Source organism: Eulemur rufifrons, chromosome 8 (genome assembly GCF_041146395.1).
Source record: "Eulemur rufifrons isolate Redbay chromosome 8, OSU_ERuf_1, whole genome shotgun sequence".
Classification (NCBI taxonomy): Eukaryota; Metazoa; Chordata; class Mammalia; order Primates; family Lemuridae; genus Eulemur; species Eulemur rufifrons.
This window is the reverse complement of record NC_090990.1, coordinates 6,506,935-6,531,523: the sequence shown is the minus strand read 5'-3', so window position 1 is coordinate 6,531,523 and position 24,589 is coordinate 6,506,935. Positions and strand designations below refer to the sequence as shown.

The following is a 24,589-nucleotide window of genomic DNA, read 5'->3' as shown; positions in this document are numbered from 1 at the left end:
GTGAATCATAGTTGAGGAGATGCACATATACCATTGCTGAAACCAATGGATGTGATCACGGTTATATTTATTGGTATCCAGAAAGTGCCGGGACATAAAAAAAGTACAGTTTTTGCCCCCTAAGAGAAGATGGGCTGTCAGTACAGAAATGCTATATGTTCAAAAACACAGACTAGAACTTTCACAAGGCCAATTTGTTTTTTTTAGACTTCTAGTCTCCTTTCCTGTCGTCAATTTGGATTTAAAAGCAATGACACGCAGGGTGTAATGCTGAAGCCAGGAGGGAAAGTTATCTTGAAGTCAATATAGAATTCCTCTTACTTTATTTACAGACAAGCCCTTGAGAAATAGATGGGGCTCCTGGTTTGTTTTTTTTTTTTTGAAAAAACAGTCTCCCTGGATGATGGTGATTAACAAACAGTAGGCCCTGGAGGCAAAATCATCTCTATCATCTTCCTTAGCAAAAGGAGGAGGGAGTCCCAGCTGGCCTTCTCCTCCTATTGTTGTCCCCACAGTGGCGCCTGAGATGAGAAAGGAGCAAAACCCAGCCACTGGTGCAGCCGCTGTGGAAAGATGTGATAAAATAGAAGTTGTGTCCGCTGCAGGCACACTTAGGAGATTCAGAGACTGACTGACTCGGTGTGGCTGTGAATGCCACCCAGAGTGGGACCAACAGCCCTCACCCAGGCACCTGGTCTTTGACTGGGATTTACTTCAACACTAGTGACCCAAGTTTCCTTCTCCAAATGTGCAGTTTTGGGATTTGTTTATTTTCATCATTTTGTTTTATTTTTCAGTCTCTGTGAGCCTCCCAGGCCAGAGCATTTCTGATTCAAAGCCTGACCTCCTACAGGCAAATAGGAAAAACAGAAGGTGCTGGATCTGAATATAGTCTGATTTCCTTCCTATGCAAAGCCTCCAAGTCTTTGAATGTCTTGCAGAAGGAGTCTTTTGGGTAATATCTCAACCAAGGAGTGGCTTCTTTCAACATATGACTACAGCCCAACTTCTCCATGGAATATGACCTTTTCTTAGTAGCCCAAATTCTGGGGGGAGTTAAAAATTAGGAACCTATTTAAAGTTAAGTGCTTGGACTTCAAGCCCAGAGCTAGGGATGTCACATCTTCGTAGTTGAGGAGCTACCCAAAGAAAACTGACTACTTAATAATTGTGCTTCTGGGCCAGGCACAGTGGCTCAAGCCTATAATCCTAGCACTCTGGGAGGCCAAGGTGGGAGGACTGCTTGAGCTCAAGAGTTCGAGATCTGCCTGAGCAAGAGTGAGACCCCATCTCTACTAAAAATAGAAAAATTAGCCGGGCGTGGTGATGCGCACCTGTAGTCCCAGCTACTCAGGAGGCTGAGGCAAAAGGATTGCTTGAGCCCAGGAGTTTGAGGTTGCAGTGAGCTATGGTGATGCCACTGACTCTTCCCAGGGCGACAGAGCAAAACTCTGTCTCAAAATAATAAATAAATAAATAAAATAATTGTGCTTCTGAACAAGTCACTCTCTGAGCCTACCTTTTGTCTACTGTAAACAAAGATCTACTCTTTGCCTTGCCTAAGGCAAATGAAATGTTTGAAGAAAAGCAGACCCTGGTATGCTGGAAGGCATCAGGCGATAGGTATATATGTAAAGTGTTTTCCTAGACAGGACACTTCACAGGATCTGGAGTTGGGGTAGTCCTTCCATGAAGTTTCACAGAACCAAGGCCATCATTCTTGCCCACAAACCGCCCATGCAGTGTAGAACAAGATTGCTGTTCGTAGCTAAAACTCTGTGGGCCTGAGAGAAGCTCCTTCCTCTGAGTGACTGCTCCTTCATTTGTAAGAGGGAAAGAATCACTTTCCCCCCTCTTCATTTCCTGGGAATGGAGAAAAGAGGTTTTAAATAGTAGAAGATACTGGATTCTTCCATGCTGGATAAACATAATATTGGGTTTCAAATCCAAACTAATAGCCAGCTTTGGCAATTTATTTTTGTTCAGCCCCTGGTTAAGTCCACGAGAGTTTAAACTCTGTGTCTGGATTGTTAAAAGCACCTGGCATCAAAGTTCCTAGTTTAGTTCCTGCCTGCTTGATGTATACACCGATCACACTTAGTCATCAGTTACCTTTTCAGTGATTGATCTTTTTAGTACCTACTTCCCAATTCATTTTTCTTTTTTAATCAGATTTAAGTCTGGTCATTGTAGTTCTCCTAGGAGAAAAACTAAAGGAACATTTATCACTTCCCAGATGTGGGATGCTAATGTGGTTCATTTTTCAAAGCCAGTAGTGAATAATGGAACTCTGTGAAGGCAGGTGTGTGAGGGAGACAGGTGTCTTGTTAACTATTGGAACATCTGTGTGCTCTGCCCTGTGCATGGATTAGCTTCCTGATCAATTATTTGTCACATCATCCTGGCTCTGGGTTAAGCCCTATCTCTTGATGCCAATAATTCCTTATATTGAAAAGTATCTGAGGTTGGTCCTGGCCCTCAAGCCAGGGTGTTTCATTTTCCGTCCGGGCCATCATAACTGACATGTTCTTATTTAAAAAGAAAAGAAAAACACCTCTTATATTATTTACCATAGGAGACCTTTTATTTATTTGAAGCGTTGATTTTTTTTCCTCTTCTGCAGCAAACAACACAGCCGCTTTTTCACATTCTCTCATGTAATGTGTCCTCTCCCTATGTTAGTGGATTTAGATTTTGCCATTTTTCCATTTGAGCTTGTGATGTTTGTACGTTCTGTCTGTCTCCATCCTTGAAGCCCTTTACTTTTTTGTTTTTCTGGGTATTTTTTTTTTCCTCTAGACAAAAACAGTAAAGTTTTTTTCCACCTTTAAAAAGTGCTGTGGACCCCATTTATTAAGGTGCTGGTGTGCCTGGACATGGCAGGCTTGTGCAGTACTCCCAGATCTGACTCTGTGTCTCTGCTCTTCCCTAGTTTAGCTATCTCTTCCTAACTCGCGTGCCTCCTGCTCACTTTGTGTAAAATCCTGTGGTGTAAATAGATCGAACTGCTTAAGGATATGCTGAAGATCTTGCTCCCACGCCACCCTGTTCAACTGGATGTCTGCTTAGCTAATGTCTTCTCCCTCTTCCACTTGAATGCATGAGGGGTTTCACCCCATCCCTATATTCTTATTTGGGTGCTGAGGGTTCTATCTGATTTTTAAATCTATAGTTTTGCTATGCTGGAGTGTCCAAGGTACCACAGTGTTGTAAACAAATACCAAAGTTTTACTAGCCTGAAACAATCCCCCATAAGCCCAGTTTCCCCTAGGGCAACATATTGATAGTGAAGTAAGCAGTTGTTTCAAATTACTTCATATGAATTGTTATATGAGGTAGCCAGGCATGAAACTTACCCAAGGCTTATAAAACTGGTAATTACAGTTGGCAAAAGAGAGCTAAGACTTGAGTTGAATAAATCATGACTCTTTTTGAAAAATCCAGCCCTCTCCAGCATCATGCCCTGGTCCTCAGTCCTCTGTCCCATGGGGTCCTCACCCTGTGATCCCGGGTGATCTGTTCGGAGAACGGTTGACCCATGTGCCTATCAGATGAACAGTAGTTCCTTTCCTTTGGGTTGGGCCGCATGCCAAGGGGCTGTCTGTGCCTTTGTCCTGCTACAGATCGATGCCTTCCAGCACATGCAGCACTTTGTCCAGACCATGCAGCAGCAGGCCCAGCATGCCATCGCTACCGAGGACCAGCAGCACAAACAGGAACTGCACAAGCTCATGGCCCGGTGAGGTCCCCACTGGCCTGGGGCCAGTCACATTCCAGCTCTGCCAACCCAGCAGCTTCTTCAGCGAGGGGGAGTTCAAGGCTCCTCGGGTGACTGGTTGCTGACATCTCTGTCCTTTTCCAGTAGGGATCCCAGGCAGCCATCAAATCATGCTGTTCCAAAGTCTCTGCCACTTGCATTCCCAGCCACATGCTGTTCTCCTGGTGTCTGGCTTTAGAATTAGAATCCTTGTTTTCAAATGCCAAATATGCTACTATTTTGATGTGTGACTTTAGAGAAGTTACTGAACCTCTCTGTGCCTCAGTGCCCTCCTGGTATAAGAGGGGTAATAAGAGTTCCTATGTCCTAAGGTGGTGTGAGGCTTAATGGAAAGAGAACAACGTCAAGCATTTAAAGCAGTAGCTGGAATACAGTAGCCATCAGTAAATGTCAGCTGTTAATGTTATCATTACAAAGAGTGGAGGGGAAGGGAAGAGTAAGGGAGAAGGCATATAGCAATCAATAAGAAAAGTAACACTCAACAACTGTCACCCCCAAAAATTGGGTCTGGGGTAGATAGATCCATACAGACCTACCTGCACCGGGCACCTGGTTTATGCTATCATTGAAAGACAAAGGTGAAGAAGGAAAGGCGATACCTTAAAAATTTATCCCAAAAGCCCATCTCTTTCCTTTCATATGGTTGAAAATTCTGCTGGTTTCATCACATTGTCTCCTCAGAAGCAGAGTAAATACCAGAAAGGCTTCAGTGTTCCCCTAAAATTGGTGGCTCTCTTAGGAGGGCGCAACACGGGGCTTGTTTCTCTCATTTCAGATGCTTCCTGAAACTTGGGGAGTGGCAGCTGAACCTACAGGGCATCAACGAGAGCACAATCCCCAAAGTGCTGCAGTACTACAGTGCCGCCACGGAGCACGACCGCAGCTGGTACAAGGTGACTTGGAGGCCGGGGCACGTGTAAAACCCAGCCCCCTGGCAGCCTTGCCCGTGTCCTGCCAGGTGTTAGTAGTTACAGCTGCACTTCTGTGGAGTGGGTCGGGTCCTGTGACTTTGCTTCTTGAGTCCTTGGGCCTGTCTGTCAGAGGCCCAAGGAGCCTGCATTTCCCTTACAAGTTTAATTGATACAGAAAGCTGAATTGATTCTTTTATGTGAGAAATACTTATTGCCCCATTATTCTGTGCATGGCACTGGGGACTGCTGCTGTCTTGTAGACTCTGAGCTGCTTGTTTTCCTAGGAGCATCTGGACACATGGTTAGTCTCTGGAACTATATCTTCCCTTGGGCCATCTGTTCCTGCTCAACGTTTTTCTGATTTCCATCCCTGTCTGCTCCTCCTTAGTTAAGCTAAGACCTTTACTTTCTGTTTTTATTGGAAAGATCTGAGTAACATCCTGTTATATTACAGGACACTTTTCAAAAAGATAAACAGAATTAGCAAATATATAAAGGATGTGATTGACTGATGGAGGGTTAACTCTTGGAAGTACATATCTTTGGTGAGAACACACATTCTCTCTCTTTTTATTTTTAATATTTCTGAAGGGCCTCCTGGTAATAGCTGCTTGGTATAGCAAGTGTCATCTGTTCTTTCTAGTATCTCCTTAACTTGCTGATACTTTGTGAATTAATTCATCTGAGACCACAACTTGCATTTGAATACCGCAGAAGCACTTATAATAAAAATCTTACCCCCGTTTCGGCATGCTTCATTCTGGTCTGAAAAGTGTCCATTTTGTGATAGGAGGAGTACTCTCTCTAGAACAGCTCCATGTCCAAAGCTGGAAAAATAAATCTGGTAAACCCTGGATTAACTGGAACTTTACTAATCAGAGCTGTCCCCTAATCAGAGTTACTTTCCTTCATTCAGCTTTCAGGAAAGAAGCAAATCCCAAGAAAAAAGCTGGTTCTAGGAGCTTTAGTTTTAGTTTTTAAAAGCATTTCCTAGTATAGGTCTCTTTGGTTTTATGATATCTTCTACCATCAGTGTCGTGGCCCTATGTGCATGCCAGGACTGTTTGTCTTCTCACCTGGACCCCAGGTCAGTGCCAGGCACATAGCAGATACACCAGAGGTACTCGTTGAGTAAATGAAGGTACAGGAAAACTAAACCTGGGTCATCGTAGAATTCTTACTCATCAAGTAAGGGTTAATTGTGATCAATCTACTCTTCTTAGTTGGGAGGGTGGACACATTTATGTTAAAGGTTTTTAGTAAGAGATACGAAGGAATTTTCTGATTGTCCAGAAAGTCCAACTATTACTGGGTTATTTAATGTCCTGCTGTCACTGCAAAGTTTCCACTCTGCCTCATTCTCTCTAAGCCAAGCAGTGGTATACTGTAGAGTCACGGCAGCTCAGAACCTCAGAGGTGGGAGTGGTGCTCCTTTATCCAAATAAGCACAAAGGCCAAGGACTTCTTCCATCAAGCAGTGTCGACACTGGTTCTCTGTCAGGCCACGGCCAGGTGTGGGGGCCAGTTGGGTGGATGAGGTCCACCCTCCATCATGCTCCTGTGCTCTCAGTGTCTTCCTTTGTCCACTGTCTTGTGACCTGTTCAGACTTTTCTCCCCTGAAATAGTGTGAGAACTGGCTGCTTGCCCCCAACTCTGCGCTCTTAAATAGTCTGTTTTATACACTTGAAACCCAGCATAGCTCTGCTTTCCTGCAGAGTGAAGTGGGAGTCTGTGCCCCAGCGCTCAGCTGGCCTCCCTCTCGCTCCTCTCCTGCACCTACCCCCCCTCAGTCACATCTGTGGGCTTGTTTCCCGTGGACTGCTCCGTGCTTGCTTGTCTTCAGCCTTCTGCTGCTTTCCCTTGCTAAGAAGTCCTCACTGCTGCCCTCTCTCTTGTTCCCTCCTTGCCCATCCGCAGCTCTCTTCCAGACCTACCCCAAATCCCCCTTCTTGATGAAGCTTTCCAGACCCCTGTCCCCGGCACTCCTCTTGTCCATCTCTATTGCCCCATTGCATTCCGCCTTGCAGAGAATCGAGGTCTTTGGGTAGGTAGGTGAGCTCCCTGCAAGGCCAGGAGATCCCTTGAGGCAAGGCCTAGACTCTACTCCTCTTGCTGTGCCCTGCCCCCACAGCACTGGCCACAGTACCTTACGTAGTTAGTTAGTGCGCCACGAAATGAATGAGTCATGTTGAATTTAGTAAAATGCCCCATTCCTGAGGTCTCATGGAAGTGGTTTCTTGCTCTGTTGACCACAGAGAAGAGGCAATCACGGCTCTTCCTAAGCCTTGACCTCACGTTCCTCTAAGCCTTGCTATTGGTCACAGCCCTGTTGTCTGTCCTTGGGTTTTGCCCCACTCAGGCCTGGCACGCGTGGGCAGTGATGAACTTCGAAGCTGTACTACACTACAAACATCAGAACCAAGCCCGCGACGAGAAGAAGAAACTGCGTCATACCAGCGGAGCCAACATCACCAACGCCACCACTGCTGCCACCACAGCTGCCACTGCCACCGCGGCGGCCAGCACCGAGGGCAGCAACAGTGAGAGTGAGGCCGAAAGTGCAGAGAATAGCCCCACGCCTTCTCCTCTGCAGAAGAAGGTCACTGAGGTACCTGTCCCTTCTTCCTCATTAAGAACTGACTAAGGCACCAGGCTTTCTGAGGAATGGATAGTTGTTAAGGTGAAAGGAACCTGAGGCTTTATCTGAAGTGCCAGATGGAGCTAGAAAATACTGCTTATCTGCCATCCCAGCATTGCTTGAGACAGTGCTTTTGTGTGTATGTTTGTGTTTGGGGAGCTAACAGGGTCCCCAAGCTGGAGAATAAGCTCTGTGCAGTGCTTCCCCCGGAGATGAGCTCACTCAATGCCCTGCACCTGTGTGTGGGTGGCCGTGCACATCTGCAGGTCCACTCTGAGGACAGGGCTTCGGGGATCTGTCCTCTGCCTTTTGCTCTCCCCTTCCACCTCCCCTTGGGCTATCAGTTCAGAATGCACCAGGGCAGCTGGAAGGCCCAGAGATCAGCGTGTTCAGAGCCTCAGCCCCACCTCCTCCTGCCATCCTGTTTGGGAAGCCACTGTCAGTCAGCCCAAGATAATAACAACTATGACTCAATTGCCATTTATTGAGTGCTTGCCATGTGCCAACTACCAATTAAAAGCTTTTCGTGCATTAACTGGTTAATCCTCATAACCACCCTTTGAGGTCGATACCATTTAGTATGCTGTTTTGCCTATTTTACGGATAAGAAAGCCAAGGCAAGAATGTCACTAACACATGTGTGTTCCAACAGGATCTGTCCAAAACCCTCTTGATGTACACTGTTCCCGCTGTTCAGGGCTTCTTCCGTTCCATCTCCTTGTCACGAGGCAACAACCTCCAGGATACACTCAGGTATTGGGGAAGGGGGTGGGGAGGATGTAACTTTGGTAGTCCGACACAGAAGTCACACGTGAAAGTCCTCTTTCCCTTCCCGGTCCCAGTCAGTACACCAAGATCAGCTTTGGGCCTTTTTCTCTGCTGCAGTCTGAGGGGTAAGAGCTGGCCAGGCCACACCTGTGTGGGTGAAATCTGCAGAGAACAAGGAGGAAAAGTGGAGTGAGAACTCCATGTGCATGGTTTCTTATGTAGGGAATAATTAACCCACCTGTTAATTACAGTCTTTCTAAAATCCCTCAGCAGCTTTGATAGGTCTTAACAAATGACCTGGATTAGTCCAAAGGTTACAGGTGAGGTCAGCCTCCTGCTTCCTTTGGTGATCTTTGGCCAGCTAACTGCTAGGTGTCCCTGTTGCTACTATTCTACAGGAAACTTCTTTTATATATGCATATGTTTGGTTCTCTAAAGGTTATCCTGGCTCATCTATTCAGGGTCTGAGTTCATGCTGTGGTGACCTTTGACATGATCTGAGATGAAATACACATTTACCTGGGATAATCCCCATGGTGTTCAGTCAAGAGCATGGCCTCCATCACAGACACCTGCTCCCCAGGGGTCCAGAGACCAAGCACATTTGAGGACCATTGATTTAAGTCCCTGCCAACTCTCTTCTTAAGGAATTTTTTTTTTTTTTTTGAGGCAGGGTCTCACTCTGTTGCCTCGGCTTGCTAGAGGTAGAGTTCAGTGGTGTCATCATTAGCTCACAACAACCTCAAACTCCTGGGCTTAAGTGATCATCCTGCCTCAGCCTCCCAAGTAGCTGGGACTATAAGTGCACACCAATACACCTGGCTAATTTTTTCCATTTTTTGTAGAGATGGCTGTCTCACTATGTTCCTCAGGGTAGTCTCGAACTCCTGACCTCAAGTGATCCTCCCACCTCAACCTCCCGAAGTGCTAGGGTTACAGGTGTGAGCCACTGCACTTGGACTTTTTTTTTTTTTTTTTTTTTAATTTGAGAAAATGGGGTCTCACTCTGTCACCCAGGCTGGAGGATGGTGGCACCCTCATAGCTAACTGCAGTGTTGAACTCCTGGCCTTAAGCGATCCTCCCACCTCAGCCTCCCAGGTAGCTGGGATAATAGGCTGGAGCCACTGGCCCCAACCCTTAAAGCCTTAAAGATGAAAAACAGACATAAACTGGGAAACTCGATTTTCTGTGACTTTCTGATTTTCCTTTTTCAGAGTCCTCACCTTATGGTTTGATTATGGTCACTGGCCAGATGTCAATGAAGCCTTAGTGGAAGGTGTGAAAGCCATCCAGATAGATACTTGGTTACAGGTGAGAATACTTGCTTACAGATGAGGATGGGTCAGATTCTCTCTCCTGTGTGTCTTCCCTTGGAATCATGGCAGTGTTCAGAGTAGCAAGGCCGTATATGTTATATATACAGAGCTAAAGACTGGAGCTCGGTCCCAAGGTCAAGTGTCCATATGTTCTTTAGTTTCTTTTAGAAAACTGAAGTGAATAAACCATTTCAGAGCCCAACAGCATCAACAAAAACCAGTTATAAGAGTTGATCTTTTCCCAGAAGAATAAGTGCTACATACTATGTCTTTTTGAATACCAGGTTATACCTCAGCTCATTGCAAGAATTGATACACCCAGACCCTTGGTGGGACGTCTCATTCACCAGCTTCTCACAGACATTGGCCGGTACCACCCCCAGGTATGTGGAGACCCTGGGCAGTTTCTCATCCAAACATAGCCCCTTGGTTTGGTGTTCAGCCTTTCCAAAAGCTGCTCTGGAGACAGAAGTGAAGGAACTGGGAGCCCAACCTTCTATCCTGCCCCAGGAGGGTCTGTCAGCTAGCAGTGCAGTGGCCCAAGGCCCTTCCTAAAAAGAAAGGGTTTCTCCAAGATTGAGTAGCCTTCTTCCTGGTAGACTCAAGCAGTGTGAATCTCAAACTCACCACTTCTTTTGTCGTCCTCCTTAAAAGTAGCATCAAGCTCCTTTCACTCGTCCTTTTGCAAATGTTCCTCCTATTTTTGCTTCAGGCCCTCATCTACCCCCTGACTGTGGCTTCTAAGTCCACCACAACAGCCCGTCACAATGCAGCCAACAAGATTCTGAAGAATATGTGTGAGCACAGTAACACACTGGTGCAGCAGGCCATGATGGTGAGTCCAGAGCCAGCGTGGGATGTCACTGACCCCAGTCACCTAGGCAGAGGTCTCCAGTGGGAGTGTTTTCTTCCTCACGTCAGTGCCGTGTACTCCCTCTGGCTACCAGAAACACCCCCTGTTTATCCGAGCTAGGCCTTTCTGGGTTTAGCTTATCCCTGCTGCTTTTCTCCTCCTTCTCTGTGACCCAGGTGAGTGAGGAGCTGATCCGAGTGGCCATCCTCTGGCATGAGATGTGGCACGAAGGCCTGGAAGAGGCTTCTCGCTTGTACTTTGGGGAGAGGAATGTGAAAGGCATGTTTGAGGTGCTGGAGCCCCTGCATGCTATGATGGAACGGGGCCCCCAGACTCTGAAGGAAACGTCCTTTAATCAGGTATGGAATAGAAAAGCATGAAAGGACATGACCCATGGCCCTCGTCAGACTGCTTTCCATCTAGCCTTCCCACTGACTTTAATAAGATATTCTCCAATAGAGGCCACAGGATATAAAAACACCAGAAATGCAATTGTCATTGAGTTACAAGAACTCCCCTGAAGTTTTAACTGGAAGATCACAAGATTCCTCAAGAGGTCATCTTGTTTCTCCTATAACCTTTCTGTACCTAATAAGCCATACTGCTGGTTTGGGGGCTTCAAGATTAGAGACTTGTATGGCTTTTGCTCTCACCAGTTCCCTGCCAGCATTTTCTGGCCACAGTAGGCTCCCAGGGGATTTCTGCAGTCGGCTTGGGGATTTAGCATCCCAGCACGGGTGAGACTTTGACCACTTGCCAATTTGCCCTGACATCCCTCCCAGGCATATGGTCGAGATTTAATGGAGGCCCAAGAATGGTGCAGAAAGTACATGAAGTCAGGGAATGTCAAGGACCTCACGCAAGCCTGGGACCTCTATTACCATGTGTTCAGACGGATCTCAAAGCAGCTGCCTCAGGTAGGATCCTCAGGCTTCTAGCAGGGTTAACCGTCATTATAGTCCTTTCTGTTTTGCTATCTATGAATGTTCTGACACTCAGTCCAAAGCATCTGGTTTCAATTCTTCTTTGGGACAAGTAATCGCTATTAGCAAGCCATTGAAAAATACCTAAATTGCATTTAAATTCCTCCCTAGAGGCAGAACACTAAATCCTTTCGTAATTATTCACAGCTCACATCCTTAGAGCTGCAATATGTTTCCCCAAAACTTCTGATGTGCCGGGACCTTGAATTGGCTGTGCCTGGAACCTATGACCCCAACCAGCCAATCATTCGCATTCAATCCATAGCACCGTCTTTACAAGTCATCACATCCAAGCAGAGGCCCCGGAAGTTGACACTGATGGGTAAGGACCACTGCACACTTCTGTCACCTATTTTTCCTCCCTACCCTGGCTGAGTCCCCCTACCCTTTTCTGAAATTACAGCCTGTCGTTCCCACTACTAATCTTTCATATGCTACATCTCCCCCGTGTGTACTGAGAGGAATAGAGGACAAGTGAATTCCTCCTTTTTACATCCTCCTGACTCTTAGTTTATTCCATAGCTGTGCTTAAGCGAAGCATCACGGTCACGCACAAAGGCACACGACGTGGAGGACTGTGGTAGGCAGGTGTTGGGAAACTGATGGGGCCAACGAGGAGGCATCTGGATGCAAACGTGAAAAGTGATGAGCTACTTTGGAAAAAGAGCTCTGGCTGTGCAATATTCTTTTTGCTAACATTATAGTCTCTGTGGGAAATGATTGTATAAAACGAACAAACTGAAGTAGAAATGAAATCTCAGTGAGGTTTGTTAAACAGGCTTTGGAATTTCCCTTAGGCATAGAGCATTACCTGTCTGGAATAGTTTGCAGAGGCCTAAGTGCCCTGGTGGTACTTAGAGATCACTCATGGTTCTTAATTGTAGTGCGGATTCACCAGCACCAACTAATCGTGGTCCACAGGGGATTGTCTCTCCATGGACCAGTGTCTTCTAATACTTAAACATCTGTCAGTCAGGTTCTCGGGTGTTTAATTAAAGAGAGTTTCATGAAGGAACTATTCCCAGAGGTGTGAGCAAAGTTCAGAGAATCAGCCGAGAGCACCCAGGATCACGCAACTGTGAGAAACTATCACCCTCACCCCAGCCCTCCAGAGCCGAGAGCACAAGGAGCCCAGCAAGAGCTCACCTGAGAGACTCCGTCCAGCAGAGGCTGTAGCCCAGACTGCGGGACGTAGCTGCTTCTAGACGTGGCCCAGCCAGATGTAGGGGGGAGATACCCTGGCCTCTCCCTCCTGCCACCATGCCCACCTGCACTTCCAGGGGGTATGGTCTATCTGTAGGGGTCAGGCCTCTCCTGACAGGAGAGGACAGAATGGGTTGGGGAGAAAGGAGTACAGAGAATGGTAATCATTCCTGATCCTCAGAAACAGTTCTTGTTTTGTTTTATTTATTTTTTTATTTTTATTTTTATCTTTTTTTGAGACAGAATCTCACTCTCTTGCCTGGACTAGAGTGCCATGGCATCAGCCTAGCTCACAGCAACCTCAAACTCCTGGGCTCAAGCGAACCTCCTGTCTCAGCCTTCCGGGTAGCTGGGACTACAGGCACTCGCCACCATGCCCGGCTAATTTTTTCTATTTTTAGTTGTTTGGCTAATTTCTTTCTGTTTATAGTAGAGATGGGGTCTTGCTCTTGCTCAGGCTGGTCTCGAACTCCTGAGCTCAAGCAATCCTCCCGCCTTGGCCTCCCAGAGTGCTAGGATTACAGGCATAAGCCACCGCGCCCGGCCTTGTTTTGTTTTAATTTGAACAACACTCGTCATCTGGGACCATCAGAAGCAAGGCCATTCTTTTTTTTTTTTTTTTGAATAGAGACAGGGTCTTACTCTTACCCAGGCTGGAGTGTGGTGGTGCAGTCATAGCTCTCTGCAACCTTGAATTCCTGGGCTTAAGTGATCCTCCAGCTTCAGCCTCCCAAAGTGCTAGGATTACAGGCATGAGCCACTGTGCCTGGCAGCACAGCCATTCTTTTCATCAATTCTAAGTTTTGTTTTTTTCTTTTCGTAGGGAAAGTATGATTTCGTAAGGTACATGTAGTCTGTATGGAGCTTTTGAATACAGTGGTGGTCCCAACTAAAGGGTTGGAGAACCTCTGATCTGCACTCACTGCTTCCCCTGTTCCTTACAGGCAGCAACGGGCATGAGTTTGTTTTCCTCCTGAAAGGCCATGAGGATCTGAGACAGGACGAGCGGGTGATGCAGCTCTTTGGCCTGGTTAACACCCTTCTGGCCAATGATCCAACATCTCTTCGGAAAAACCTCAGGTACTCAGAATGCTCTAAAATGGCAAAGATTTAAGAAGTCTTCTAGTTTCTCTTAATGAAACCTAGGTGTCTTAATGAAATAAATTATAAAATTATGTACCTGGCAGGAAGTTATCCATAGCCGAGATGTCAAACACAAAAAGAAAAATTCTCCAGAATTTTTAGGGTATTCTCGTTGGGAAATGCCTTCAGCAACCTCCAAAATCCAGAATGGAACAATTTGTGGCAATTAGACTAGAGGTTCTACGAGTTTGATATGTTTTACCTCTTATGGGATTAAAGCCCAGCCAAACCTTTCCCATCCTTAGTACTCTGTTGCCTCCTCTTCCTGTTAAAACCATCAATATAGGCCAGGCATGGTGGCTCACACCTATAATCCTAGCACTCTGGGAGGCTGAAGTGGGAGGATCACTTGAGCTCAGGAATTCGAGACCAACCTGAACGAGAGCAAGACCCCGTCGCTATTAAAAAGAAAAAATTAGCCAGACATCATCGCTCATGCCTGTAGTTCCAGCTACTCGGGAGGCTGAGGCAGGAGGATCACTTGAGCCTAGGAGTTTGAGGTTGCAGTGAACTATGATGACACCACTGCACTCTAGCTGGGGCAACAGATTGAGACTCTGTCTCCAAAATGAAAAAAAGCCATGAATATTAAGTTAAGAGGTTATTTTGTCCTCAGAAATAGTCACTTGATTGTTCCCCCAAAGCCTTGAGTGTGTTAGGCAAGTTGAGAAGACCAGTGTTGGTTTCATACCATCAGTGCACTTTCTGAGATGCTTTACTCTTCACAAAGAGTCCCTCACTACACCCCTCACAATGGCCTGCTGCAGAGGGCTCGTAAAAATAGGCTGCATGTATCCTGAGCTGATCCAAAGTCTACTCTCTTTCCTAACCCTCCTTTCCTGCGGGCACCAGCATCCAGAGATACGCCGTCATCCCTTTGTCGACCAACTCAGGCCTCATCGGCTGGGTCCCCCACTGTGACACGCTGCACGCCCTTATCCGGGACTACAGGGAGAAAAAGAAGATCCTCCTTAACATTGAGCATCGCATCATGTTGCGGGTATGTGACGAGGCTGCCAGACTAACACCCCTTCAGTGTCTTGGAGGCAAAACTCACAAGTCGGAATCTGCACAGAGCTGCTTTTCTAGTTCTTCTCTGTGTGTTTATCACTGAAAAAATTTATTTGAGGGAATTAGCTTTGAAGAGGTTTAATGAATTCAGTCCTAAAGAAGATAACCTTCTGAGAAACCAAAGGACCCTAAAGCCAAGAAATTAATTTTTCATCATCCTAGGGGAGGTTGGACAGATAAATGTCAGGCAACACATATTTAACTAATGCTTACAAAGCACAGGCCCTATGGAGAAATTATGTTTAGTAAATGTATAAGTAACAAGAAAGAAGAAACCTCCAGAACTCTCATCTGCACAGAAGGGTTCTACTGAGGTGAGGCCTAGTGCTTACCTCTTATGCCCTGGGAGTTTCTGTGGTCATCAGGTTAGTGTGGTCACTGCATCTTCCCTTTTGCAGTTCTGATCTCCCTTCTCCTTTTGGCCGTGGTGGTGAAATTAGAATTCAGTGCTACCTGGACCCCACACCTGTTTCTTCCTGTATTTAAATTGCTTGTCTTAAGCTGTTCTCTTACTGAAAGGTTATGTTCTGATGCAGATGGCTCCAGACTATGACCACCTGACTTTGATGCAGAAGGTGGAGGTGTTTGAGCATGCCGTCAATAACACAGCTGGGGACGACCTGGCCAAGCTGCTGTGGCTGAAAAGCCCCAGCTCAGAGGTACGGCCACCAGGCTCTTGAGGGACCCCACTCCCCCGTTGCACACCCACGCTTGACAGGATTGCTTCCCCATTTGTTCACGCACACGTGATGGATTCCTCTTTGTTGTGATAGCTGTGGATTGTGTACAACCTTTAACAAAAATTAAATGGGTGAGCCAGGCAAGTTAGATTTAGACTAAGTGGTTTAACATTTCTCCTGAGCTCTTTATATAAGAGCTCTTTATATAAGCTCTTTATATAAGATAGTTAAGTCTTTTTCATATACAAATTTCCTGTTTATTTGATTTTTTAATTTTGCATGTTTATTGGTTTGGAGTTTTTGCATTTTTTTATTTTTGATATACAGTCAGCCCTTCATAGCTGCAAGGTCTGTATCCATGGTTTCAATCAGCCACAGATGGAAAATATTTTTTTTAAATAACAATACAATGAGAAATAATGTAAATTATTAAGACAGTACGGTATAACAACTATTTACAGAGCATTTACACTGTATTAGGTATTACACATATTCTAGAGATGACAACCAGGTTGTGCTTGGTTATATGCAAATACTATGCCATTTCATATAAGGGACTTGAGCATCAAAGATTTTTTTTTTAAATTGTTCCTCTTTGTTCTAAAGAACATCACAGACACAGATTTTGGTATCTAAGGGGTCCTGGACCCAATCCCCCAAGGATACCAGGGGACAACTGTATGGGCTTTTATTTTTTATTTTTTTAAAAACAGGGTCTTGCTTTGTCACCCAGGCTAGAGTACAATGGGTAACTGCTCACTGTATGTAACCCAGAACTCCTGGGCTCAAGTGATCCTCACACCTCAGCCTGCCAAATAGTTGGGACTACAGGCCTATGCCTCCACACCTGGCTAATTTTTTAATTTTTTTGTAGAGATGGGATCTTGCTATTTTACCCAGGCTGGTCTCAAACTTCTGGCCTCAAGCGATCCTCCCATCTTGGCCCCCTGAAGAGCTGGCATTATAGGCGTCGGCCACTGCTCTGGTCCTGTACAGGCATTTTTAAATGTTAGAAGTTACCAGATTTTTAATCTTTTCTTTATAGTTTCTTTCTTTGGCTTTACATTTGGAAAGGCCCTCTCCACCTTAAGATTACATATCTTTTTACCTATATTTTGTTATACTAACTATAAGATTTTTCCTTTTACATTTAAATCTCAACCCAAGGGGCCAGGCACAGTGGCTAACACCTATAATCCTAGCAATTTGGGAGGCCGAGGCGGGAGGATCGCTTGAGGTCAGGAGTTTGAGGTTGCAGTGAGTTACACTGACACCAGTGCACTCTAGCCAGGGTGATAGAGTGAGACTGTGTCTTAAAAAAAAATAAAAATAAAATAAATAAATCCCAACCCAAGCCGGGCACGGTGGCACGCACCTGTGGTCCCAACTACTTGGGAGGCTGAGGTGGGAGGATCACTTAGCCCAGGAGTTCCAGGCTATGATATATTAAGATCACATCTGTGAATAGCCACTGCACTCCAGCCTGGGTAACACAGCAAGACCCTGTCTCTAAAAAAATAAAAAATCTTAACCCAATTTGGAATTTATTTTAAAATTAAGGCATAACTTTATTAAAGATGATTAGCCACCACCATACTGTTTGTTAAATAATCTATCACTTCCCTGCTATTTAAAATATTTCATTTTTATTGTACACTAAATTCTTTTCTTTTTTTTTTTTTTTTTTTGAGACAGAGTCTTGCTTTGATGCCCAGGCTAGAGTGAGTGCCGTGGCGTCAGCCTAGCTCACAGCAACCTCAAACTCCTGGGCTTAAGCGATCCTCCTGCCTCAGCCTCCCGAGTAGCTGGGACTACAGGCATGCGCCACCATGCCCGGCTAATTTTTTCTATATATATTTTAGTTGGCCAGTTAATTTCTTTCTATTTTTAGTAGAGATGGGGTCTCACTTTTGCTCGGGCTGGTCTCGAACTCCTGACCTTGAGCGATTCACCCGCCTCAGCCTCCCAGAGTGCTAGGATTACAGGCGTGAGCCACCGCGCCCGGCCTACACTAAATTCTTATATACCCTTGGATTTCTTTCTAGGGCTTCTGTTCTATTTCATTGCTCTTTCTGCCTGTTTATCCCTAAGTACCATACTATTAATACCCTTCTCAATGGTTATCTTCATATATTTTTTTCATAAGGATACTACATCCTTACAATCTTAAGTGGATATTAATATTTTCATTTACTCAGGTCTGTATATTCCTATGAAAAGTTTATCTATTTGTCTAAATGCTACACATTTCTGAGTAAGTTTATTCCAAGGTATAATTCGTTGTTATTATTATAATTGTGAATGAGATCTTTATAAGATTGTACATTCTAAGTGATTATTGATGGAATATAAGAAAGCAACTGATTGAAGTATAATTTTATGTTGAAACTAATTAGTTTCCAGATCCTATGTTCATGTGTGCTCCTGTGTTCTAGGTGTGGTTTGACCGAAGAACCAATTATACACGCTCTTTAGCGGTCATGTCAATGGTTGGGTATATTTTGGGCCTAGGAGATAGGTGAGTGAATTTAATTTGTTTCCTTCAGGATTCTTTCTCCATTATAGTTTTCTTGAATGATTTGATTTGGTTTTCCAGTGAGATATGTAACCATTTGGTAAATAAATATTTGTACTTTGTACTTAAGGTTTCTTTTGCAACAGCCTTAGTCTCGTATATCATTATGCCATCAGAACAACACATAAAACTAGAGAAAAGAAAAACCATAGTTCAAGCTGGGTGCTGTGGTGCAAACCTGCCTCCCAGCTACTTGAGGGTCTGAGGTTGGAAGATGCCCTGAGCCCAGGGCCAGCCTGGGCAAAACAGCAAGACCATGTCTCAAAAAAAAATAAAAATAAAAATAGTTTACGGATATTTCTTCTTAGGTTGCCTTAATGTATTAAAAATCATATTAAATTGGATTGGTTTTATTGATTCAATAACCATTTAGCAGTCACCACTATGCTAAGATAAATAATTCTATTTCTGTAATCACAACTAACCAAAGTAGATCCTTCTGATGTTTTTGCATAATCAGTTTTATCCAAACATACTGCCTGAAAAAGTAATTCAGGAATGTTCAGCAATGGACTCACAAGAATGTAAAGAAAACGGGTTGTCTGGTGTCTACTGTTTTTCTTCTGAGATCATCTCATCCAGTTATTTGAGAGTAAAAATAATGTTACCCCACAAAGATAATAAATGTTTAGTAGAAAAAACTGGCAGAATGCTTGTTGACAAAAGCCAAATGATTCCACCTAGACTGACTTAGGGGCTCAAGGAAATGAAACCCTGTGGGAGCTGCTTAGTAATTGTAACAGCTGTAGCACTTTGAGATGGCGGCACTGCCAGAAACTAAATTTGTCATGTAACCAAAGGAATTTGCTCAGGAAAGCAAATTATCTTGGTCCAGTGAGGCAACCTGTGACTCACACAGGTAAATCCTTATTTCAGCAGAAGCCAGCAAAGGTTTTCTGTAAAGGGCCAGATAATAAATATTTCAGGTTTGGTTGGTCATACAGTCTCTGTCACAACTACTCAACTCTGCTGTTGTAGCACAAAGCAGCTTGAAACATAAACAAGTGAGCATGGCTGTGTTCCAATAGAACTTGACCTACAAAGGCAGAGGGGGGGCTGGATTTGGCCTGAGGGCTGTCATTTCCCAACCCCTGGCCTTTGCTCTCACGTACTTGTTGATTTATTCATCGGTGCCACTCTGATGATCCCTCCCTGATCTCTCTTCTGTTTCTCAAAGACACCCATCCAACCTGATGTTGGACCGACTGAGTGGGAAGATCCTGCACATTGACTTTGGGGACTGCTTTGAGGTAAGCACGTGTTCCCGAACACCATGTAAAGCTTGTTTTCCCGGGTGATCACTTTTCACCCTCCTCTGACAGTGTGGACAAACTTACGCCCAAAATGCCTTACCCTCACCCCTGCCTTTCCTGCCAGGGCACCAGTAAGTCGGCCTAAGAAATGAAGTCCATGCTCCTAGCTGGGCTCTAAGCTTCCTTGGGGCAAGCGCTGCTGGTACACACTCTGGCTGAGTGGAGGAGTCCCCCATCCTCCACGCTGCCTGGGCATGATGCACATTTGCAAGTTTGTCCTTTTTCTTTTTTCTCTTTTCTGTTGTTTTTTTTGGGGGGGAGGGGGGTTAGTTGTGTTTTAAATCCCTGTGACAAGTCCCCTCACTAACCTAAAGCTACTTCATTTCTGTGCTATAATTAAAATCGATGCAGATGATACAATGGAAAGCCACCTACCTGCCTTCACCTGGCTTTAGCTAAAGCAAACAATTTAACTGTGGATTTGGTTTTTTTCTGTTTATAACCCTGTAGGTTGCTATGACCAGAGAGAAGTTTCCAGAGAAGATTCCATTTAGACTAACAAGAATGTTGACCAATGCTATGGAGGTGAGTGGGCATAGGGAACGAGCTGCTTTGAAATGGGGCCGATGCAGTTACTGCCTTCTCTAAGGACAGACTTGCTTGTTAGAGCTCATCCATTCCCCAGAATGCCCGAGTGATTTCTGTAGCAGTTTCTTGTTGTTTCCCATTGTGTTAGAAATGATGCCTTTGAAAGTCTTACCACTTCCCCTCAGACCTGGTTCCCTCTGTATCGCAGTCCTGCCCTGACTCCTTCTCCCCAGACAGTCCCCATCAGTATGGCCTGTGTCTGCTTCCCGAGTGAAGGTAACAGACTCTCTCAACTTGCTTTTGGGTCTAGAGTCAGTAACTCCTGTGGTAAGTAGCTATATCCCTTTTCCAGGTGACCGGCCTGGATGGCAACTACAGAATCACGTGCCACACGGTGATGGAAGTGCTTCGGGAACACAAGGACAGTGTCATGGCTGTGCTGGAAGCCTTCGTCTATGACCCCTTGCTGAACTGGAGGCTGATGGACAGTGAGTATTATCAAGTGCGTGGGAGTTGCAGTTGGCACCCTCCCAAATTAGGAATATTCCACACATTACATTTTACTAACCAATTCCCCTTTTGGCCTGGAGCCTGAGGTATATTACCAAGCTGTTGCCTTACATTTTCACAAAGGAGCTCTGCTGGCTAGAAAAGAATTTCAAATATTTGTGTTGCTAGAACAGAAAACCCCATTATCAATGTAGATGATTAATTAAAATATTTTCCAGGATCAACCAAGTATCCTACTGTTTTTTTGTTCATAAAAGATTTGTAAGCTGGAATTTTAATAAGAAAAGCAAACAGTCCAAGTGTGATGGCTCACACCATTAATACCAGCACTTTGGGACGCCAAGGTGGGAGGATCACTTGAGGCCAGGAGTTCAAGACCAGCTTGGACAACATACTGAGACACCCCGTCTCTATAAAAGTTAAAAAACTTAGCCAGGCATGGTGGCACTTGCCTGTAGTCCCAGCTACTGGGGAGTCTGAAGCAGGAAGATAACTTCAGCCCAAGAGTTCAAGGTTGTAGCAAGCTATGATGGCAACATTGCACTCTAGCCTGGGCAACAAAGCAAAACCCTGTCTCAAAAAAAAAAAAAAAAGAAAAAGTAGGGGAGGGCCAACATGGTGGACTAGAAACAGGCTGCTCTCAAGGAAGAGGATCAAAGGTTGCAGTTAGAGGTTCACCCTCTCAGAGAGAGCATTGTGAATCATCAGAGAAGTAAATGGAGATGCCGAAAGTTGGGGGAGAAAGGCAGGGCGATGCCCTTGGCAAGATTGGGAGATACCTGGGGGAAGCGTCCACACATGGGAAAGTATCAGGGGAAAGATCCCTGGAGCTCCACACTCCCCTAGTGACACTGCAACCTGAGCTGCGAGGGGCTCCCCCACCACAACAGGCTGAACTGATCAGGAAGCTGCTTGGAGGCTGCAGCAGCATTGCACTGGTGAGCGGGCACAGTCCGCGGGGTCCTGCCAGCTTCTGATCCCAGGTCGCTGCAACAGACACCATTTTGTACTCTCAGCCCCAGAGTGCCCAGTCTGCAGAGGGGTCGGCTCCACTGCAGCCGCCTCCCCGTTACCCTTACCAGGCCATGGAGGGTAGGCGCTCTCATGCACACTCTATGACTGGGTGCCAGGCTCCCCTTGCAACCCACGCTACTGGCCACCTCCCAGAGATCCAAACAGAGCAGGTGCCCACTGGGCCTCAGCATCTCCTGTCACCATCTTGCCATCTCAATAGCACTGCCACCACCACCTGAGTAACACTGCAGCAGATGCCAGTCAGACCAGCGTGGAGGGAGAGCACCAGCCACCATGACTCCCTGCAAGGTGCCGGGTGTCTTCCTGGCCCTGCCAGCGACAAGTGGCCCAGCTGCTGTGGCTCAACAAGCCACCCAACCACTGCCACGGTCCTGCGAGCTGGCTAGGTGCAGGCAAAGCCCTCTGACCCATCCAGGCTCCCGCCAAGGTCCTGCGCCCTGCACAGGTGCCCACCAAGGTCCTGTGACCCTCACAGGCACCCGCGAAAGTCCTGCAACTCACCCTGCCACTGGCTGCAATCTTTGGATGCACCCAGGCATCCACCAAGGTCCCATGACCCGCCCAGGTGTCTGCCAAGGTCCCGTGATGCACCCAGGCACCCGCCAAGGTCCTGTGACCCACCCAGGCACTGGACAAGGTCCCATAACACCCAGGCACCTGCCAAGGCCCTGCAACCCACCCTGCCACCAGCTGCAGTCCCCTAACACATCCAGGCACCTGCCAAGATCCTGCAACCCACCCACGTGCCAGCCAAGGTTATACCACCTGCCTCCTTGGAGAAAGACTCACCCAGCCCCCTACTGTTAGAGCTTCCAGTAGCAGCCTGGGGACCAACCTGTCAGTCCAAACGAATAGCCTCCAGCACCGGACTCCAGCATGGACTATGACAACCGCAGGGGAACAGGACAATACAGGATAACAGCTGCCTTCATGGCTCTCAGTATATCCGCCCCTGTCCCACTGGGTCAATCCTCTGAAGTTGGACGTAAAAGCACTATCTAGAAACCTCTCCTTCTCGCTAAGCAGGAGAGTTCCCAGCAAAGAACATGTGCGCCACAGACCTAACAGCCCTGTGCTTAGAGAAGAGGTTTCAGATGAGAAGAAACCAGCAAAAGAATTCTGGTAACATGAAAAAATAAGCTAATTCAACACCCCAGTGTATCACAATAGATCACAGCAACAGCCTCCAATCAAAGGAAATTGTCAAAATGTCAGAAATGGAATTCAGAATATGGATGGCAAATAAGATGAATGGCACTGAAGAGAAAGTTGAAAACCAACATAAGCCAAAAAAAATACTTTAGGACATGAATGAATAATGTGAAAAACTTGCTAAAGAGATGGACAACATAGGAGAGGATATAACAGAACTTAAAGACATGAAAGAGTCATTTAGGGAATTCCAAAGTACAGCAAAAAGTTTCAACAGCAGGCTAGACCAAGCAGAAGAACAAATCTCAGAGCTTGAAGGAAAGGCTTTCAAACTAACCCAGTCAAAGATGCAGGGGAAAAAAATGAAGAATGAACAATCATTCAGAGAAATATGGGACTGTGTGAAACAAGCCAACAGGTATCCTGGAGAGGGAGAAGAAGAAAAAGCAAAAAGTATGGAAACCCTATTCAAGGGAATTATTGAGGAGAACATCCCTGGTATGGCCAGAGATTCAGATATCCAGATACAAGGTGGTCATCAAACACTGGAAAGATTCCTAGCAAATAGGACATGTCCAAGACACACAGTCATCAACCTGGCCAAAGTCAAAATGAAAGAGAAAATTCTACATGCTGCAAGGTGAAAGCAACAACTAGCCCACACAGAAAAACCCCTCAGGCCAATAGCAGACTTCTCAGTGTAGGCCTTATAAGCCAAAAGGGATTGGGGCCCTAGTCTTAGTCTTCCTAAACACAACTGCCAGCCAAGAATTTTGTCCTACAAAACTAAGTTTTATAAATGATGGAGAAATAAAGACTTTTCCAGACAAGCAAACACTAAGGGAAGTTGTCACTACTAGACCTGCCCCTATATTGTTCTGTTTTCCTTCTTATCAGTGCTTAAAAATGGAAATGCTCAAAAATGCATTATACATGGAACAGCACAATAGATGCCCACCAGTGTAAAAACCCCCAAAAGTTAAAGCCCACAGCTCTTACAAAACAATAGCATAAGAGGGAAAACAGAACAATAAGGTATCATCCAACATGATGAATAAAACAGCATCCTACATGTCAGTACTAACACTGAACGTGAACAGTCTGAATGTCCCACTTGAAAGACACAGCCTGTCTGGCTGGATAAAAAAAAACACACCCTGAGTCTTTGCTGTCTCCAAGAAACACATCTAAACCACAAGCACTTGCACAGACTCAAGGTAAAGGGATGGAAAAAAATATTCTACGCAAATAGAAACCAAAAGCAAGCAGGTGTAGCCTTTCTCATATCAGATAAAATAAACTTTAAATCAATAATGGTAAAAAAAAAAAAGGAACAAAGATGGTCATTATGTAATAGTAAAGCATTATGTAATAGTAAAGGGAGCAATTCAACAAGAGATAACAATCCTAGTATATACACACACCTAACGCAGGAGCTGCCAGATTCATAAAGCAGATTCTACTAGATCTAAGCAAGGAAGTAAACAGCAGCATCTTAATTGCTGGGGACTTCACCACCCCACTGAAAGACATGGACAGATCATCAAAGCATCAAAGCAGAACATGAATAAACAATCACTGGACTTAAACGGGACTCTAGAACAAATGGACCTAACAGACGTTTACAGAACATTCCACCCAGAAACTGCCGAGTATACACTCTTCTCATCTGCACATGGGACATTTTCCAAGATTGATTATATCTTAGGCCCCAAAACAATTCTCAGCAAATTCAAAAAAATTGAAATCATACCATGTATCTCCTTAGACCACAGTGGAATAAAGCTAGAAATCAATTCTAAGAGAAGCACTCAAATTATGGAAATTATGGAAATCTTACAAAATCATGGAAATTAAACAACCTGCTGCTGAATGATCCTTGGATCAGTGATGAAATTAAGATGGGAATCAAAAGATTCCTTGAACTGAATGACAAGGCAACACAAGCTTTCAAAATCTATGGGATGCAGCTACAACCAGCTGATCTTCAACAAAACAGGCAAGAGCATACACTAGGGAAAGGAAGCCCTATTGAGTAAATGGTGCTGGGGAAACTGGACAGCCACATGCAGAAGAATGAAACAGGACCCCTACCTCTCACTATATACAAAAATTAATTCAAGATGGATA

The 24,589-nt window shown here is 45.3% G+C and overlaps 1 protein-coding gene across 3 annotated transcripts in view; it reads left to right on the top strand.

Moving 5' to 3' along the window:
* Nucleotides 1-24,589, top strand: part of MTOR (mechanistic target of rapamycin kinase) — a 131,995-nt gene that overhangs the window by 97,668 nt on the left and 9,738 nt on the right. For all 3 annotated transcript variants that reach the window (XM_069479347.1, XM_069479345.1, XM_069479346.1), the window contains 17 exons: nucleotides 3,624-3,739; nucleotides 4,554-4,671; nucleotides 7,050-7,298; nucleotides 7,981-8,081; nucleotides 9,312-9,408; nucleotides 9,698-9,796; nucleotides 10,126-10,248; nucleotides 10,443-10,625; nucleotides 11,049-11,183; nucleotides 11,397-11,571; nucleotides 13,397-13,532; nucleotides 14,448-14,595; nucleotides 15,203-15,325; nucleotides 17,782-17,864; nucleotides 19,099-19,171; nucleotides 19,685-19,759; nucleotides 20,115-20,250. In XM_069479347.1, the coding sequence (XP_069335448.1) occupies nucleotides 3,624-3,739; nucleotides 4,554-4,671; nucleotides 7,050-7,298; nucleotides 7,981-8,081; nucleotides 9,312-9,408; nucleotides 9,698-9,796; nucleotides 10,126-10,248; nucleotides 10,443-10,625; nucleotides 11,049-11,183; nucleotides 11,397-11,571; nucleotides 13,397-13,532; nucleotides 14,448-14,595; nucleotides 15,203-15,325; nucleotides 17,782-17,864; nucleotides 19,099-19,171; nucleotides 19,685-19,759; nucleotides 20,115-20,250 (2,170 nt within the window). The remainder of the gene's footprint in view (nucleotides 1-3,623; nucleotides 3,740-4,553; nucleotides 4,672-7,049; nucleotides 7,299-7,980; nucleotides 8,082-9,311; nucleotides 9,409-9,697; nucleotides 9,797-10,125; nucleotides 10,249-10,442; nucleotides 10,626-11,048; nucleotides 11,184-11,396; nucleotides 11,572-13,396; nucleotides 13,533-14,447; nucleotides 14,596-15,202; nucleotides 15,326-17,781; nucleotides 17,865-19,098; nucleotides 19,172-19,684; nucleotides 19,760-20,114; nucleotides 20,251-24,589) is intronic.